Source organism: Callionymus lyra, chromosome 11 (genome assembly GCF_982586985.1).
Source record: "Callionymus lyra chromosome 11, fCalLyr1.hap1.1, whole genome shotgun sequence".
NCBI lineage: Eukaryota > Metazoa > Chordata > Actinopteri > Syngnathiformes > Callionymidae > Callionymus > Callionymus lyra.
The window spans coordinates 11,102,236-11,120,345 of record NC_141828.1 but is presented as its reverse complement, the minus strand read 5'-3'; the positions used below and the strand labels follow the sequence as shown (position 1 = coordinate 11,120,345).

At 37.7% G+C, this 18,110-nt stretch overlaps 1 protein-coding gene across 2 annotated transcripts; it reads left to right on the top strand.

Annotated features, from left to right (window-relative positions):
* Positions 1–523: 523 nt before the first annotated feature.
* Positions 524–17,526, top strand: rab11fip2 (RAB11 family interacting protein 2 (class I)). Of its 2 annotated transcripts, none has more exons than XM_087802815.1 (6): positions 524–661; positions 1,982–2,502; positions 6,271–6,677; positions 7,901–8,237; positions 11,682–11,751; positions 13,880–17,526. In XM_087802815.1, exons 2-6 carry the CDS (start codon positions 2,150–2,152, stop codon positions 14,102–14,104), a joined length of 1,392 nt encoding a protein of 463 aa, XP_087658941.1. In that variant the 5' UTR covers positions 524–661; positions 1,982–2,149; the 3' UTR covers positions 14,105–17,526. The 2 variants fall into 2 exon arrangements, with proteins under 2 accessions (XP_087658941.1, XP_087658940.1); XM_087802814.1 differs by having other exon boundaries at positions 13,877–17,526.
* Positions 17,527–18,110: the final 584 nt, after the last annotated feature.

The following is an 18,110-nucleotide window of genomic DNA, read 5'->3' as shown; positions in this document are numbered from 1 at the left end:
CACTACAGACGCAGGCATCTACCTAACAACTGTGATCTGTTAAGATCAGGAAATGAATTCATTATTGTAAATATCAAAAGATCATCTTTTAAAGTAACATTTTTAGGTCTGCAGCATCCACTTGTCACAGATTCAAATGCAGATGCATTAATACATAAATAGAAAACTCAAAAGTCGTTTTTTAAAAGAATCATTTTAACGTCTAAATTCATGATCACTATTCATTATTCCACTTCAAATAACTACAATTCGTTTTCGTTGTGTTGTTTTCGCGTCATAATGTTAGCCATGGAATAGTTCTTGTTGTTGTGAATTAATATGGTTAATATTGTTAATTAATATGTGTGGCTTTTAACAATAACTAACACAAATAAATATTAATTCAAAAATTGCATAATGATATCCTCTTATATATCATACACGGGAAAACATTTGATACATAAATAGAAATAAAACGATTTATTATTGATTATTTCGTTCTGGTGTCGGATGTGACGTCAGAACCAGGAATTGTTTCGGAAGACGACAGCAATAGTTAGAACCGGAGTAATAACAAAAGCCTGAACTAATATGAGGAGTTGTGAACCAAAGACGCGTTTCCCCGGATGCCTTTTATGAAAACGGGGTTCGTTGGAGGGATGACTGTCAAAATGGCAGCGAGGTAAGTGTTTCGTCGGGTAGTTTTGCTCGGGGATGTTAGCTCAGAAGTTAGCCACACAGAGCTAACCTGCAGCTGCACTGACGGAAACAATGACTGAGATTTATCCGGAGCGAGGGCGTGCGTTTGTTTTTACTCACAATAAAAGTAGTTTATCGCTCAGACCGGCTTGACAGTTGTCACATGTGAACATTTGCAAAAATTTAGCCATTTATTTTCCTTTTCGACTCGTTTATCGACCCGTTAATCGCACTTTAAACCTGAAACGTCCCAATACAAATAGTATTTGTTTTCACTATGGCACTAAATTCCAATTGTATTTGATTCCATAATGCCACTAAATTCACAATTCCCATATATATACTTCTTGTCATTTTGATTTGTGAATGTTAACTCGCAGGGGTGTGGGAGCTGTCAATAAAATGTTCTGAACTTAATTGTGTTTGTATGTGACTCAATAATATCCTTTGAGTTGGCTCCACTCCCATGTTTAGAACCAGAACTCGACAATAGATTCATGTTTAGCAGTGTTATTAGGGAACCCTGCTGTCACTGCACTGACTCATTCTTTTATTTACCGACAATGGAAAATGTGTCACTGGTGCTAGTCATCGTTTATTGGCCTGGATGTGCTTTATTTCCAGCACATTAAGACATGATTTTTCTATGATGAATGCATTCATCTCCTTTCGAAAAAAATGCTCTATATCTCATCTCAAGTTCTTTTATGGCAAAGAAAAATCATTATCTGCTTTACAACAATAAACCTTTACTGGCAGCCATAACCGGAATGTTGAGTTTACTTTAGTAGATCATAAAGATAACCATTTATAGTTTCAGGCTCATGTCTGAGCAACATTTATATTCTAATGCAGTTTTAACTAATTGAAGTTATACCTATCATGACACATAAATAATTGTTTTTTCCTAAATTACTTATGGCAGGATGTCATTTTTAGAAGCACTTGTAAGGTAAGGTAAGGTAAAAATTGTTTTTTTCCAATAGCCACAGAAAATACAGCAATTTTTCATAAAAAATAAATAAAAATAAAATAAAAACAAGAACATCAAGAGAAAGAACAAGATGACACAATCTAAGTCTAAAGACAAATGTTTTATCTTGGGTTTTGTCAGGTGACCTTATTGTACGTGGGCATTCCTCTGTTTTTAATCAACCAGATATTTACACGGGAGTGTTTTCTCAGCTAGTATCGTGAGCACTCTTGTAAAGGGTGTTCAGCCCGGGTCGGTCATGTGGTGTGTTGGTCATGTGGTTGTTCTGAGACAGACACTGAGGCTCTTCTGCTTTATGCGATTTTCCAGATAACTCACCAGTGGCTTGGACACCACCGACTTGGACACGGGTGTGATGCTGGCTCGGTGTTATGCGGGAAGATGAGGACGACAAACTTCCGTGAAGAACCATGATTTGTTGTTCCGCTGCTTTGCATAAACGACCTGACAGCGTGAGTTATTAACCAGCGGGCGACCATGTCTCTGGCCGAGCAGTCTCAGAAGTGGTTTCCAACCCACGTCCAAGCCACGGTGCTTCAAGCGACTGGTTTGCAACCCAAAGGCAAGAACGGCACCAACGATGCCTACACGATCATCCAGCTGGGCAAGGAGAAGTATTCGACGTCCGTGGCGGAGAAGACGCTCAGCCCTGTCTGGAAAGAGGAAGCGTCGTTCGAGCTCCCCGGAATACTTCTGGAAGGAAACCCCGAGGTGTACGAGCTCTGCCTCATCGTCATGCACCGATCGCTAGTCGGGATGGACAAGTTTTTGGGTCAGAAGATCATCAACCTCAATCAAATATTTGATAACAAGGAAAGAAAGAAAGTAGAGTAAGTATTAATTTTCCCTAAACATTTAAATATAAGTAAAAACCCTGAGTCTATAACATCAAAAATGAACAATGTCCATCATGAAACCTGTTCAGTTCTGTCTCAGTTCATGAAGTTTCCTGGCTGTTCATATCTGCATGACTAGAATAACCACTGTTCCATTCAGACAGAGTGCATTCACTATTGTATTGATTGTTATTCGGTCACTGACCAACACCCAGCTTGTGTGGAAAGTTTTAACTGCAATAATTGTTGGAAACAAATTCCTTTCTGTTGTTTGCAACCCAGTTTTGTTTTTTATTTCAATATGAAAAAAACATTTTAATTAGAGTCAAGTTGGAAAAGGCTTGATAATGTCATTATTTTCTTATATAATTGACCAACAAATTAAAAAAAAATTGAATACAAGCTAAACAATTCAATATAAATATGATCTCAGAATTTATTCCCCCTGTGATGTAATGTTTGTACTTTTTTTCACTGTAGTGGTCAGAACCTGTGTTAGTGTTGATGTGAGGTCAAACCAGTTTTCAATGAGTCATTATTTTATCCTGGCTTATTACTGGTTATTAAAATAACGAGATTTATAGGGTTCCTATAACCAGTTTTTTAAGACGATAATTGATTTGAACGCCAAAGAAGCAGAAGTAAAGGTCAGTGCTTTGATCAACTATCATCAGTGTCCAGGCGTGGTTTCCCTCAAATTGTTTGTCAAATGTGTTAAAAATGTAAATCCTGAACTTTTGACGACAAATCAAAAAAGTGTTGACTAAATAACTGAGTTAGTTTTTAGAAGATAAAAGGAAGTGGAAAACGTTTCAGTGATTAAGTGGACTGTGTTATTGTCACAGTTGTTTTACTGGGTCACATCTGCAGACCTGATGACGATGAATCATGTTTACACTTTTCATGTTCCTTATTAGAGGAGGCGCTCTGGTATTTTATGATGATACAATGTCGTGGATTTCCCCCCAGTCACGATCAGAGCGACATTGAACACTTGCACTTTCACTTGAAAAGATAGTTTTGAACCACTTTGGTGGGAAGTATCCTCTGAGGTGACATGTGTAGAACCACACAAAAATGCAAACTTGTGTAGCTGGACCAACACGTCTAGTAGAAGTGACGAGTAGTCACTTCTTGGAAAACATTTGTGTTGTTTTAGGTGTGAATGGACTAAGAAATGATTGTTTGCTTTTACTTCTGTCTTGCATTCCTGAGTGAGTTTGAACAAGATAAGATGTTAGCGACAGTAAGAAACTTTCTTTTAAAAATAAATTCAGTTTCGTCTCAAGGCTGTGAGGTTGAAAATATAATGTGCTAATGACACTAAAACTGAGATTGTGCTTAAGAAGTGTTTTATTCCACCTTCAAAAACATGTCATCATTCTTATATTTGGAACTCTCAGTACAAAAGTAGGGAGTTATGTCAAACAAAAAACAAAAAATTACTTTTAAATATTATAGATTGATGTGTGATTGATGTTCTCTTATTATTGTCTTAGCACTAGTTTATATACCTGTAGTTTATATGTTCTCTTACTCCATGCACTCTAATTGACTCCTACTTTAACATATAAAGAGGTTAATTGATGTCTTTTAAATTGTTCATGTGACTGTTCAATTGTTTGTCTGTGTTTTTATTTGTTCAGGCTTTTCCTTGATTTTCTGGAACTCCTGTTGTGTTATCAGTTTTATCTTGACCTTTAAAGTATATACTTTATTGAATATTGTTTTGATTGTTAAAGCGCTTTGTGACCCTGGTCTGGAAAAGCGCTGTACAAATAAAAATGACTTACTTACTTACTTACTTATATGTGGATGCTGTGATGAATTTATGACTTGTCAGGGTAATCCATACGTGTCCTGAGTAGCTGGGACAGATTCACTTTCCCAATAAGAAAAATAGTAAAATGGTCTCTCCTCTGGAAGATGCCATGGCTATACATCCTTATATATATATATATATATATATATACAAATGGAGTTCTGTCATTCTGTGTAACAAAATATTTATTTTTGGTCCGAGCATGTTTGTCCGGTATAAAGTGTAGTAACGGGTGGTTTTTTTTACAGCAGTAACTTTGATCTTCTTGGCCTTTAGCTTGTTCATTATCTCATCTTATTTCACTTCCAGTATCTCAAGGTCTTGGTTTCACATGCCGAACGAACCGGCTAATGCTCTCTGGCTCATTCCCATACCGGCTAAAGGCCACAACCATGACACAGAGTCCACGCTGTTCACCACCAGCAATGTTTTTCGAAGCGACACGTCGAGGAGTCGAGGGCGTCCTGATATCCGAGCAGGCAGCCCATAATTATCTCACACCTGTGTTTGTTGACCGTGAGGAGTTTCCCAGCCATCCGGGGGCCGAGTGGGTACGAGCACAGTGAGGTTGTTCTTGGCCTTGAGAGGCACTCGGGTGCAGCGCCTGCTGCTCAGCGACGCCCGTTGCTGGCTGCTGATCAGACCCGTGCACCACTGGGGAGCTGGAGGCCCGTCACGACTACAACTCTGGGGTCACGGTTCATCCGATGTTTGAGTTTTATTTTACGGAACCTTTTAATACAGTGAAGACGCAAGCATGTTCAATGAACACCAAAAAAAAAACGTGTCTTTCATTTATTATGATTGAGTAAACTAAACTAAATTAAAACGATACCATTGGAGACAGTGGCAAGGATTTTGCTTCTTTTGTATTTGAAGTAAAGGCTTCATTAAACTCAAATAATACACTTGATAATACACATTATATCTGCTGTACAAAACTGTGTTTTTTATTTCATCTAATGTAGCTTGTTTTGCTGCATAGTTCTGTTCATAGTTACCTTTAAAATTCAAATAATTTGCCCCAAATTGGTTTAAAATTCTCTGTAAAATAAGAAGGTAGTTATTGTAAATGGCTTTGAGTTTATTATAAATACTCCTCTTGTTCAAAGGGAAATTGCTGGAATATTCCTGATTTGTCTTCGGTCTAATTGTTTGGCAACTGTTGTGTTTAAGCTTCTTAGGATTGAAAGAGGGATTGAAAGAAGCCAAAGGCTCCAACAACCTGCATTTCGTTTTTTTTGTCTCGCTCCCTGGAGCCGACTGATTTAATTCCATACCGGTTCCTGTGTGTGTGTAACCGAGATACTCGTCTCATCTGTTAAGAGTACAAATACTTTAAAATATGATGACATGAATGAGTTATTGTTATTGGTTGAATTTGCGGCGTCGATCCAACTGTTTTTCCAAGAGGGTGGTGACCAGTCATGGGGGGATAGGTCTCATTAGCATATATTTGAGCCATTGGATTGTCCTGCGACTTCACTTTGCAAATTCCCAATTGCTTGTCGTTGCATTTCCGAACAAAGCGGAGATTTGTGCAAATGCCACTTTATTTTGCTGAGAGTGAAAGCATAAATCCCATTACTTCCAGCTGAAAAAGCAGAGGTTATACAAATACAAACCCAGGAGACGGCCTGAGCCGCTCTATTATTCAGCAGCAGGCGATTTCTTACCTTGGGTTTGCACGGAATAATGTTTATCCCTGAATGATGGATCGTGTTCTCACTTGTGACGGAAAAAACGATTAAAGCTTCATTTGTGTTTCCCTTCTGGATTAGCTCGAAAACGAAGCTTGTACGCGGCGACAAGGAATCGGGGTTTGATTGATGCCGACGTATCGCCTCGTCTTGCGTTTATGTCGGAGTAGATTTTTTTTGTGAAACGCACAATAATCCTTCATTATTCCCTCTTAATGATGTTGTCGCTCCTCCTCGCAGCTGGTACGCGCTGGAGTCCAGACAAGTGAAGAAGAAGAAGGAACGAGGCCGCATCCAAGTCAGCATCCAGTTCATGAGGAACAACATGACGGCCAGCATGTTCGACCTGTCCATGAAGGAGAAGCCGCGCTCGCCGTTCTCCAAGCTGAAGGACAAGATGAAGGGTCGCAAGCACGACAGCGGCTACAGCGACACCTCTTCAGCCATCTTACCTCGCTCCGCCGTCTCCGAGTCGGATGCCAGCAACGAGCCGGCGGTACCAGAGACAAAAGCTCAGCCCGATGCCAAAGCCAAGAGACCTCTACTCGCCGGGGCTCACAAGCTCTCCGCTGCTCATTCCATGTCGGATCTCATCGGATCACACTTCAGACCCAAACTGGACTCCAGCAATTCCATCGACGAGAGGGGTGAGGGTTCATTTGGTATCAGTGCATTGTTGAAGCTCATCAAGAGGATATGTGGACGTGGCAGACATACCTCAAAAATCCTTGATGGGAAAATGTATTAAAAAATATTTTAAACATTTTATCCCTGCAGGATTCACACTAGTTATACATAAGAGTCTGAACAGAGCCCACAGTCCTGATCCACTTTTGGTGACTTTTGGCTCCTGTTCATTAAGCATTAACCAGCCACAAAAATTAAAATTAAAATCTACCCATTATTATGAAAGTATATCAATGTTGTTCCGATATTGCAATACTATTAATTTAGAATTTAAAATATTTAAAATTTAAATCTTTAATCTCTAATTGTTCCAGCATTGATTTTTCTTTGGGGAATAATTTAATTAGATAATATCTGTATTGAAAGATTTAATTTGTTTTTGTTTAATAATTGAATTATATATTTTGTATATTGAATGTTTCATTGAATTAAGAAGTTGAAATGATTTCACAATTAATGAGTTTGTTTTACACTTAAAGTTTAATAGTATATTATATATAATTCTAATAATTTAAAAGAATATATACTAAATTATTTTTTTTTAACTTTGTGGCCTGAATTAAATATTAAATGATGGTAAAATTGTCTTACCAGCTAATACTGTTCAATCCATCATCCACTATAATGAATTAAAAGTGCAAATGCTTCTTCATCGACACATGAGCTGCGATAAAAGGTAACCTTTTTGGTTTTAATTTTATTTTATTTCAGTTAAAAAATTCCACCTTTCAATATGGAAATGATTGAACTCAAAAAACAAATATATTCAATATATCATGTATTGAATTAAATTAATACAAAAAACTTTTCAATAACCAATAATTCAACCTTTTCTGACGGCACTGAAATACTTCCATACATTAAAAGTTACAAAACAAAAAAGTTCAAAGCCAGTTTATTCAACCTTCCGCAGGTTCTCTCAAAAAGTAATAAACGCTGAAATATGACGGAACGCTTAACGTGAAACAAATAACTTTTCGACTTTTAATATCGTACCTTCTCGAACCATGTGGCTGAGCAGCAGCTCTGATGAAACGCTTAAGCCTTTGACCTTTTTAAATGAATGTTCTTGACCTGACAAGGTCACCAGCAGATAATCATTCAAAATAACCATCAAATATTATTCCTCCCGCCTAATTGGAAGCTGATGTAATGCCCTTTTGTTTCATCCTCCCGGCTCCAGCTGGCCCTCACCGGCGTTCCCAGAGCGAGGTGCCAGGCTACCAGGACGGCGAGGCACACGGTGACCCCTTCACTGATATCAGTGACACCCTGCCACAGAAGTATGCCACGCTCCCACGCAACCACAACCCCTTCGAGGGGGAGCACGGGCAGCTGTGGGACCGGAAGGAGAAAAAGGAGAAGGTCAGCCTCCTGGAACGAGTGAAGGGGAAAAAGGAAGGGCGCAAGAGCAGCGACGGGGCGCGATCCGGCAGCTCCGGAGACCTGCGCTCGCCCAACCCCTTCAGCGGCGACTCGGCGGGTGATACCAACCCCTTCAGTTCCAACTACAAAACCAGGTACTTCATCCTGTCGCACTGTAAACACCGTCTCACAGTATAAATGGTTATAAACGTCCTCTATAGAGGGAGTTGGATGTAACACGAAGAGGCTACAAAACCGCACAACAGAACCTCTTATCTAAGTAGATAACCTTTCCTCGATAGACTGAAGTGACTCGGTCGATACACTTTGATACGCCGTGTGGCGGAGCGGTCCTGATGCGGTGCTGAAGCGAAGGCGCCCACTTTCATTCTGTCAGACACACTATTTTAGCTAGAAAAAGCTGTGAGAACATTAAACCAAATCTTTTTTTTAAAAAATTAAAGCACATTCAGTGCAATTGTAGAGTAAAATTGCATTTATTTTGTGAAAGTTTTTCATGACAAATGAAGAGAATCTACATAAAATAATAAATGGAAATGGAAATGTTGTCACGCCTTTCGGAGAAAGTTTAAGACATTTATATAATGAAATGTATTGCGGAAGCTAAAGGGCAAACAATTCACAAGGATGTCTAGGAAATGGGGGGAAAATGTGATTTTGCTCATTCTAATTTATTTAGAATTAAAAAAGTTATTCACGTTACGTATCATGTTTAACGTTTTGTTAAAAAGAAACGTATAAAAAGAAATATCTGATAAAAAGTCTCTCACGTAAAGTCTTAAGGGAAGTAATTTGTTGGTTCTAGAGAAAAGTTTGGGGCTCTGAACCCAAGTTAAAACTTTAAAACACATCATTTAAAAATGTTTCCCTCATTCTTTCTTTGATACTTATATCAAGATAAATAATAATGTTAGTTTTGATGTCTTTTCCTTCATAGCAAAATTAAAATATGGAATTATGTTTTTGCTTGGCAACCCTAGATGTTGTGGCCCCTTTGGAAATGTATATTCTTAACACTAGATTAAAGCACCAGAGGAGTTCTTCAAGACACCAAATACAAACTGAAATGCGCTCCGGCAAACTTTTGGGATGCCTCCTGGTTGAGTTAATATATCAAGTGAAGGAGATTCAGGAGCCGCGTCACCACTTTGGAAACTATCTCGCCGGCTCAAGACGCTGGTGATTGACGACGGCATCGTCGGTAAGCGGTCGCTGAAGATCATGAGCATGATAAGCAAAGCGCCTGCAAACACCATCTGGATGTGTGAAAAGTAAAGGAGAGGATTTTAATTTTTTTATCTAATCGCTAAGTTAGGAATTAGTCTGAAGATTGCATGTGAGTAATTACGCTTCACATTTAACTGATATCAGTTTTTAACCTGCAGCCAGAGAGATGATCTTGCAGCTACCGTCCAGTCCTCACTGCTTATGTATATAAGATATAACTTTTACTGTAGATTTCATTCCTCGACATCGTTCCTGAGTTATTGATGCACTTCCATCCATGTCCGTGGCCTGAGCTGCTTAAAGAGTTGATGAGCTTCGTTGCTGGTTTATCATCACGGAAGGTGTCATTAGAGGCTCTTTAGAGAGACTGAGCTTGATAACAAGGCCCTCTGAGCTGCCGTAATGAGATCCCGTGCACAGATAGACCACCCAATTAACCACTTATCTCCACAGGCTGTAGTCCATCATCCTCTCTGAGGCCTTCTTCTGCTCCTCTGTGGTCACTTATTTGACTTGCTGGAGGAACGTATCTGTTCAATGTAACTGTCAGAGTACAAATGTTATTCTTGTTTATCTTTGTAAGGTTCTTATCACGTTCTTATTCTCCTGCTCTTTTAATTTGAAAGCCTAGTTAAGCCTAGTTTATTGTTCACCTTTATTAGATGGTAATTAAGAAGTATAGCTTAGAAACTGTTTAGGAATTAGTATTTAGATAAGCAACATATCTGAAGAAATGGATATATTTAGATTAAGAATATTCCAGGAAATACATTTAGAAAGTATATTTAATTAAAAAAAATATTTCATTAAACATATTTAGAAATATATTCAAATAGAAACAATTATTCCAGGAAATATATTTAGAAAGTATATTTAGATTAAAAAATATATATATTTCATGGAACATATTTATAAAATATATTCAGATAGAAACAAATATTCCAGGAAATATATTTAGAAAGTATATTTAGATTTAAAAATATATATATTTCATGAAACATATTTATAAAATATATTTAGATAAAAACAAATATTCCAGGAAATATATTTAGAAAGATTATTTAGATTAGATAATATTTAATGAAACATATTTATAAAATATATTTAGATAAAAACAGATATTCAAGGAAATATATTCGGAAAGAATATTTAGATAAAAAAAAAATATATTTCATGGAGCATATTTATAAAATATATTTAGATAAAAACAAATATTCCAGGAAATATATTTAGAAAGATTATTTAGATTAGATCATATTTAATTAAACATATTTATAAAATATATTTAGATAAAAACAGATATTCAAGGAAATATATTAGGAAAGAATATTTAGATAAAAAAAATATATATTTCATGGAGCATATTTATAAAATATATTTAGATAAAAACAAATATTCCAGGAAATATATTTAGAAAGATTATTTAGATTAGATAATATTTAATGAAAAATATTTATAAAATATATTTAGATAAAAACAGATATTCAAGGAAATATATTAAGAAAGTATATTTAGATAAAAAATCATATTTCATGGAACATATTTATAAAATATATTTAGATAAAAACAAATATTCCAGGAAATATATTTAGAAAGATTATTTAGATTAGATAATATTTAATGAAACATATTTATAAAATATATTTAGATAAAAACAGATATTCAAGGAAATATATTAGGAAAGAATATTTAGATAAAAAATATATATATTTCATGGAGCATATTTATAAAATATATTTAGATAAAAACAAATATTCCAGGAAATATATTTAGAAAGATTATTTAGATTAGATGATATTTAATGAAACATATTTATAAAATATATTTAGATAAAAACAGATATTCAAGTAAATATATTAGGAAATAATATTTAGATAAAAACAAATATTTCATGAAAATATATATTTATTAAATATATTTAGATAGAATAAATCAGGAAATGTATTTAGAAAAAATACTTGGATAATACAATCTTGTTGTAAGATATAATATGAGACAAAGTTTGAGAATATTTCTAAATAAAAATGTTAAAAACTGGGAAAAAGAAGATATTTATTTTGATTAAAGTTTGAGTGATAAAAAAATAATTCATGTTCATTTTAGTAACAAAAACATGTTTAAATGTTTGTGCATTGTTTTGTCAAATAATTGTTCTTCAAGAGGATAAAATACATTCTCGTCTGTCTTGCCTCATGAAATAATCTTTGAAATCTTCTCAAAGGTCATGATGATGAAGTTCTGGAAAGTTCAGATCAAAGGTCGAGCGAACACCACGATCATTATTTAAAACTTTTAACTAGTGACGACTTCAATTAACGTCGTCTCCTTTTCTCCGTGCTTGTTTTTTGCAGTGACAGGAAGTCCAAAATGGAGGAGCTCACCTTCGGTCACAGGAAGAAAGACATCTTCGGCAAGAAAAAAGTAAGAATCACAGCTCGACTTCACCTTCCGTTCGTCAGGAGCGACGTAGGTGTCGGGTGCGTCCGGGGGCAAAACACATCAGGTCGAGGACAAACCTCCTACAGTTGCAGCTCTCGACTGTACTTCTTGTCAATTAAAGCTCTCCAACGGCTGACAACCTCGGCTCTTAAGTGACACGGCAGCTGCCGACACTGATCTCTGTGGCCTCGGCGAATTCAGATGCCACTCAACTAATTAGCAGCTGCGCACTCGGAGCCATCGCGGTCGTAATCTGAGGCGGCGTGAAGTCCGGGTCCGTGAGGTCGCTTACAGTGGTTAGTCTGTAATTGGTGGGTTTGTTTTTTTTTTGTTTTTTTTTGGTGATGAGTCTGAAAAGTTATTTATTTGTTCTTTTTCATACCCGGAGAAATCCTTTAATTGAGCGCTACAGCACGACGCCGGTATTTACCAGGAAGCAGCGGGCGCATTAGCACAAAGTGTGGCCTAAATGAGAAGAAGGACGCGGATAATGGCTTTCCTCACCTTTCTCTGTGGGTGTTGAGGGCTGTCGGTATATCCACACATGTGGCCCCCGCAGGGCGGAGCCTCGCAGAAATGGCAGCTCCCATTTCCTTCTGCTTCAAGGCCCTAATTAACCGCACGCGGGGATGTGTGGGGGGGGATCGCACTGAGAGATTTCAAAGGACCGAGCTTTAAGATTGTGGAAGCTGAGCTCATTAGAAACGGTAATGACACAAGTGGAGAATGCCAAGTGCACGTCTTATCTCCTCCTCACCACCGATCGCGGAAAAACGTCCGTCATTACTCTGGCAGTTCACGGTCATTTCCCGGGCCTTTGTCACCAGCCACTCGCCCGCCCGATTATCATGTGCGAGCGCGAGCAAGAGTCCCGACGCTGACCGGCGCTCGCAAGTCATCGGTCAGGACACGAGATCCTTGTCGCTTTCTCCGACACGAAAAAAAGTTGACTCGATTAAAGAGAAAAAGAACCATCAACAAAAATGTGACGGTTGTTATTATTTATGGAGAAAACCGAGAAATATTCCAATCGACTATAGTTTCCCTTTTTCCGTTATGATTTTATATTTTAAAATAATACTTCTTTCAGGTTCCCCCCCCCCCCCCAATTTTATTAACTTCTTGATGACTTTTTACGTCCTTCTTACCTTCTTGATTTGATTTAAACTCGGCAGTCATCTTTACTATGGAATTATATATTATAATTAATTTGATTTAATTAAATGTGTACAATTTAAATGTTTTTTATTGTCATTTTTTTAAGCACTTAGTATTTTTTTAATGTATTATTTAATTAAGTCATTTCTATATTGAAAGTCTAAATTTGCTTTCAATACATTGGAATATTTTCAAAAACTTTTAACACATTATTTGATTTTGTTTTATAAATTCTTTCTGAATTAAAGTTTTTTTTAATTCATATTTTGTAGCCTTATAAAAGCCCAATAAAAAATTGCTGCCACTTTTATACCAATATTTATTTTTATACATTTAATTTCTTATTATGAAAATGGACTTTTGAATTATTTTAATTCCAAATCAATCTCTATGTGTAAAAATATAATTCATTTTGAACATGTTAATTTAAGTTTTTAATATTCTAAAAAATTACAAAATGTTTTAAAATACTTAATATATATAATGCAAAGTTTGATGTTGAATTCAACCATTCATTGTTCCGATGGCACTGATTTCCTTCCATAGTCTGTAGTCTTGTTCGACAGAGTCAACATATACGTCCTTATTATAAACGAAACTTTTTAAAATCACAGCTGCTTTTACAACCCAGTTAACTTCCGACCTGCAATTAACCTCGGTTCGTTCTAACATCCAAAACATGTTGTTTATTTATATTTCATATACAGCTCTAATTGACGGGGACTGAATTGTTCCTGATGATGATTCGAGGACGTGACGTGGTCGGATCTGACGGCAAGAGATTTTTTAAAAAACTGTCAATTAGTTCTGACGAACGAGACGTTTTAGTCACGTTTAGCCGACACGTCTAATGAGCCCCGTCGTTTTCGACTCGACCCCCGGCTGTACGTTCTCGTGCACGCACCTGCGAGTCCAATGGAAGATGACGCGTGTCACCGTCTCTCGTCAGCAGGAGGTGGCGCCGGAGAGCGTGGCGGCGTACAGTAACCTGTCCTTCGAGGAGGTGGCGCAGGAGCTCATCCGACACAAGGAGATGATGAAGAGGAAGGAGGCTCACATCAAGGAGCTGGAGGACTACATCGACAACCTGCTGGTGCGGGTCATGGAGGAGACGCCCAGCATACTGCGGACGCCCTACGAGCCCAAAAAGAAGGCGGGTAAAATCTCTAAAAAGTAGAAGAAGTCAGACGCCACAGAAGTGGGGGTGTAATTACGAGACACATGACTGTCAGCTCTACTGTTTACACACCAGGAAGTCACACACAAGGTAGAAGGAAACAATTGGTTTCCTTCATGTAGATGCCGGTGCGGCTCCTATAGTGCTGAACCACAACAACTCTTGTGCCAAATGTAAATAGAGAGTCATGTCAGTATTTTCCCCCATCAGTGTATTTCCGAGCCTGACGGATCAAACTCTCTGCAGAACAACAAAAAAACATCTTAAAAAACAAATGTTTCTACAGTTAAGAAGCTGTTTGTTTCACTTTCTAAAACCCCATGAAGTATGGAAGGATGTAGAAAGCGTTGACTTTCTTTGCACTACACATTCACGTCGACGATCAAGTCGTAACACCGGTCGAAGAAAACACTGGCGAGCTACTTAAGATGAACAAATCATTCCGCTTATTGTTTACAATTTTTATTTAATGATTCTTTAAGACGATGATTTTTTCCGCAGTCTTCCACACAAGCATAAAAGCTCTTGTCATACATACCGCTTGTAAAGTCCTCGTTTACGCTTTAAAAAAAACAAAAACTTTTTGTTTTGTGGTACTACTCAAATTCCCCTTTAGGTACTTTATAACTGGTGTTTACTCTAATTGATCACACAGGTTTGTTTATTACAGTCTAACTGATGATCTTTATGTTTACTTGTATGTTGATTCCTACTATTCAAAGATGCAACCTAGTTTGATGACCTGTGATTTAATCTTCTTTTTTTTCACATTCGATCTTAAGTCTATGCTTTACTACGTTTTATTTTTTATTTTATTTATTAAAAAAAGGTCCCTTTTTTATCTCATGTAGGAAAAAGTTGTCCTTTATTTTAATTTCGATAGTTTTTCCCATTTTCCCATTGAAATGAAATATATTCAATATGTTTTTTCACATTTATGTCAACATTTATTCAGAAACGATGGCGAATAATGAAGATTTATTCAGCGACCTCCACTGCTGTTGTTGCATATTAGGAAGAAGTCGAACGATCAACTGGTAGAAAAATGTCTCCTGACTCTGTCAATCAAATCAAATTAGCAACACTATTTGTAAAGCTTAAAAGGTTTGAACCTTAACTCGCTGACATGTGATTCACTGCTTCTTGTTATCGTCGGAAACCCAAATGCACTAAAAAAGAGAAAGTTTATGTTACGATCTTTGTCGCCGAAAACCGGCGGCTCGGTTTGCTTTTCTCTTTCACGACAACACTGCCTTGGAAACTTTATGAAGTCAACAGTTGTTCTCTCCGTTGACGAGGACTGACAATCAAAACTGGAACCTCGTGATCTCACCTGAGCCGAACCATCGAGATTTGTTTCTAACAAACTCGCGAACTCTACGAATCGACTCATCTCCACGTCGCGAGAAAAAACACTGACTTTACCAACATTATTACAATTTTTGTTTGTGTGTCTTCCACTGGTCTTAACTTTATATCTTTTATTTAAGAAAAAAAAAAAAGGATGTTGCACACTGCGTTTATTTATACGACTAAATCCTGTTGCTGTCCAAACGAAACCAAATGTGGCGAGGTGGAGTGCTGCACCGCTTCAATAGAATGTTCGATCCAAAACCTTTTTTCATGAATGTATCATGAACACTTTCTATTCTTTTCTATTTTCTACAAATGTTTTTTTTTTGTACTTCAAAGCCAAAAGCTGGGTTGAATGTGTTCTGGAGATCACCGGTGAAGCCTGGTGAACCTTCTCCATCTTTCGAGGGCACTCACACACTTGCCACGTTTGGTACGGACCTTTGTACGTGAACGCCTTTCATCTTCCAACAGTGGGTTGGACTATTGATGGACAAACGTAATATTGCAATTTACAATATTGTGAATAATTCACTTTTTTTTTCCATTAGTTGAACATTTCTAGGAAAAAAAGGTACAAAATTGACCAGGGAGTCTTTTCACACAACGTTATAATAATGTTACAGTAAATTATTTAAAGTTAAAAATAATTTAACGAAGTTTTGACGGTGATAATCTGAGCGTTTACCTGTTGACATGAAATATAACTCACGTTTTAAAGGACCTTAATGAGCTGTAAATACACTGCTGTCTCCGCTGTCACACACACGTTTGTGATTGACGAACATTAACTGTGATTATTACATTTACACAGAGGATTTCTCACCTTCATCCAGAGCGCCCCCTGCAGCATCTGCCCGCAAGGTTTTCATAGCAACAAAAAAGATAAACGTCAAGCGACATTGAAAAGTGACAAGCGAATACTTCAAATTAATTAATTTAGTCTGTCACTTTTTTGTCTCTTAGCTTGATTGCTACTCGCGGAATTATAATTTGCTGCCTCCGTCGATGTCACACTGAAACGTCTAAATGGAAAAAAAGCATTTTTTCTAAATCATGTCACGATGGTAACCGTGGTGATCGTTTGCGTCCAATCCAGAGGAGCGATGAATATGCAGATGACTGAAGAGCTTAAAGGTAAAATTGTCATCGGGTTTTGTTTTTTGGAATAACGTAAAACAAACCGACATGTTTGATGGATCTTAAAACAGTCTGGGATCTCCTCCTTCTTGAATTAATGACACCATCTTAGATAGAAACAAATCCTTGGAAGCAGCAGCTTTATTTAGAGGAAACTTTTTCACTTGCCTGATTCAGGGAGTCATTGTCGAATGTTGACTCGATTTAGGGTAACCAGACGAGTGGTCCTGTCAAGATCGGAGGTGTTAATGTATGTTTGGGTTCTGGTCACGAGTGAGTGACCGACGGATGGTTTCAGAGGAGTGAGGTTTGTCTTTTGTGATGAGGATAGAGCTGAGCCAAAAGGAAACGCTCATAGCATTTTGCACACCTCAAGAGGCCGGTCGAGTTGACTCTTCTTGGAGGCCTTTTCTAACGGGGATGAGATCAGGACACGTGAGAAAGATTTTGTTCCTCACTTGGCCTGAAAACCAAAAGATCTTCGGCCTCTTTACACTGCTAACCTAAACCAGAACCCTGAATCTCTAACCAGATTAGTGGTAAGAGATAGATGGATACATTTTCTTTTAAGTCCGGGTCACGGCACCAGTTGTTAGGGTTTTGTTTTCCAAATGAGTTTTCTCTCTTGACTGACAAGTTACCCTAAATCTAATCGTTCTCCTAGGTCACTTGTCGCTTCAACTCGTTGCCTACTTCTCTTTGTCTCTTCCTCAAACGCTTCCTCAAGCTTTCGTGCTACTTTATGACGCTGAATTGTATAAAAACCCATATATGAAGAAGGTTCGGGGCGTTGCTTTTTTACAATCACATGCTGGTTTTGTTTAAGTTGCTGAATGTCAAGTGCCAACAGTGTTTTGTTCCTCCTCTCGTAGTCAAAAGGCACAATGAGCTTGTAAAGATCTTTTCAATAAAAATCTCTGTAAATTCAAGCTTCTGTCCATCATTTCCTTGCACCTTCAACGTCCTCCGCGGCTCAAACACTCTCGATTCGTGTCGAGCTTTTTTTTTGTTTCCCCCGCTCCTCAGATCCGCTCTTCCCTTTGTGTCGCAGATATTCCCAAGCTTCCCCGGGCAAATTAGGGAATCCTGCGACGAGCGAGTAGCAAGATCTCTTGTTCAAACTCCACTCTGATGGGAGCAGAAACACTTGTGTTGTTTACCTCCTGCTGCTTTTGTTGGTGGCTCTGCTTCGCCCGGAGCAGGTTAAGACACGACCTCTCGTCCTCTCACCTCCGTCTAATCCCCGAGGAGGAGACGAGCATCTGCCCTGCAGAACCACAGCCTTAATGGAGGAAGTGGTGGTTGGTTATCTGATGCTGCAGGTGAATTAATCGTCTGTGCCGGAGAGAATAATTGAGCTAAACGTTCCTAATTGCAGCAGAGTTAAATGACTGCTTTGTAGGCCTCTAGTGGAGAAGCTGCGAACTGCAACTGTCAATGAGGGAAATAAACAGTGTCACCACGAGTTATATTTAATCGTGTATTACTTATACTAATACTAATTTATATAACG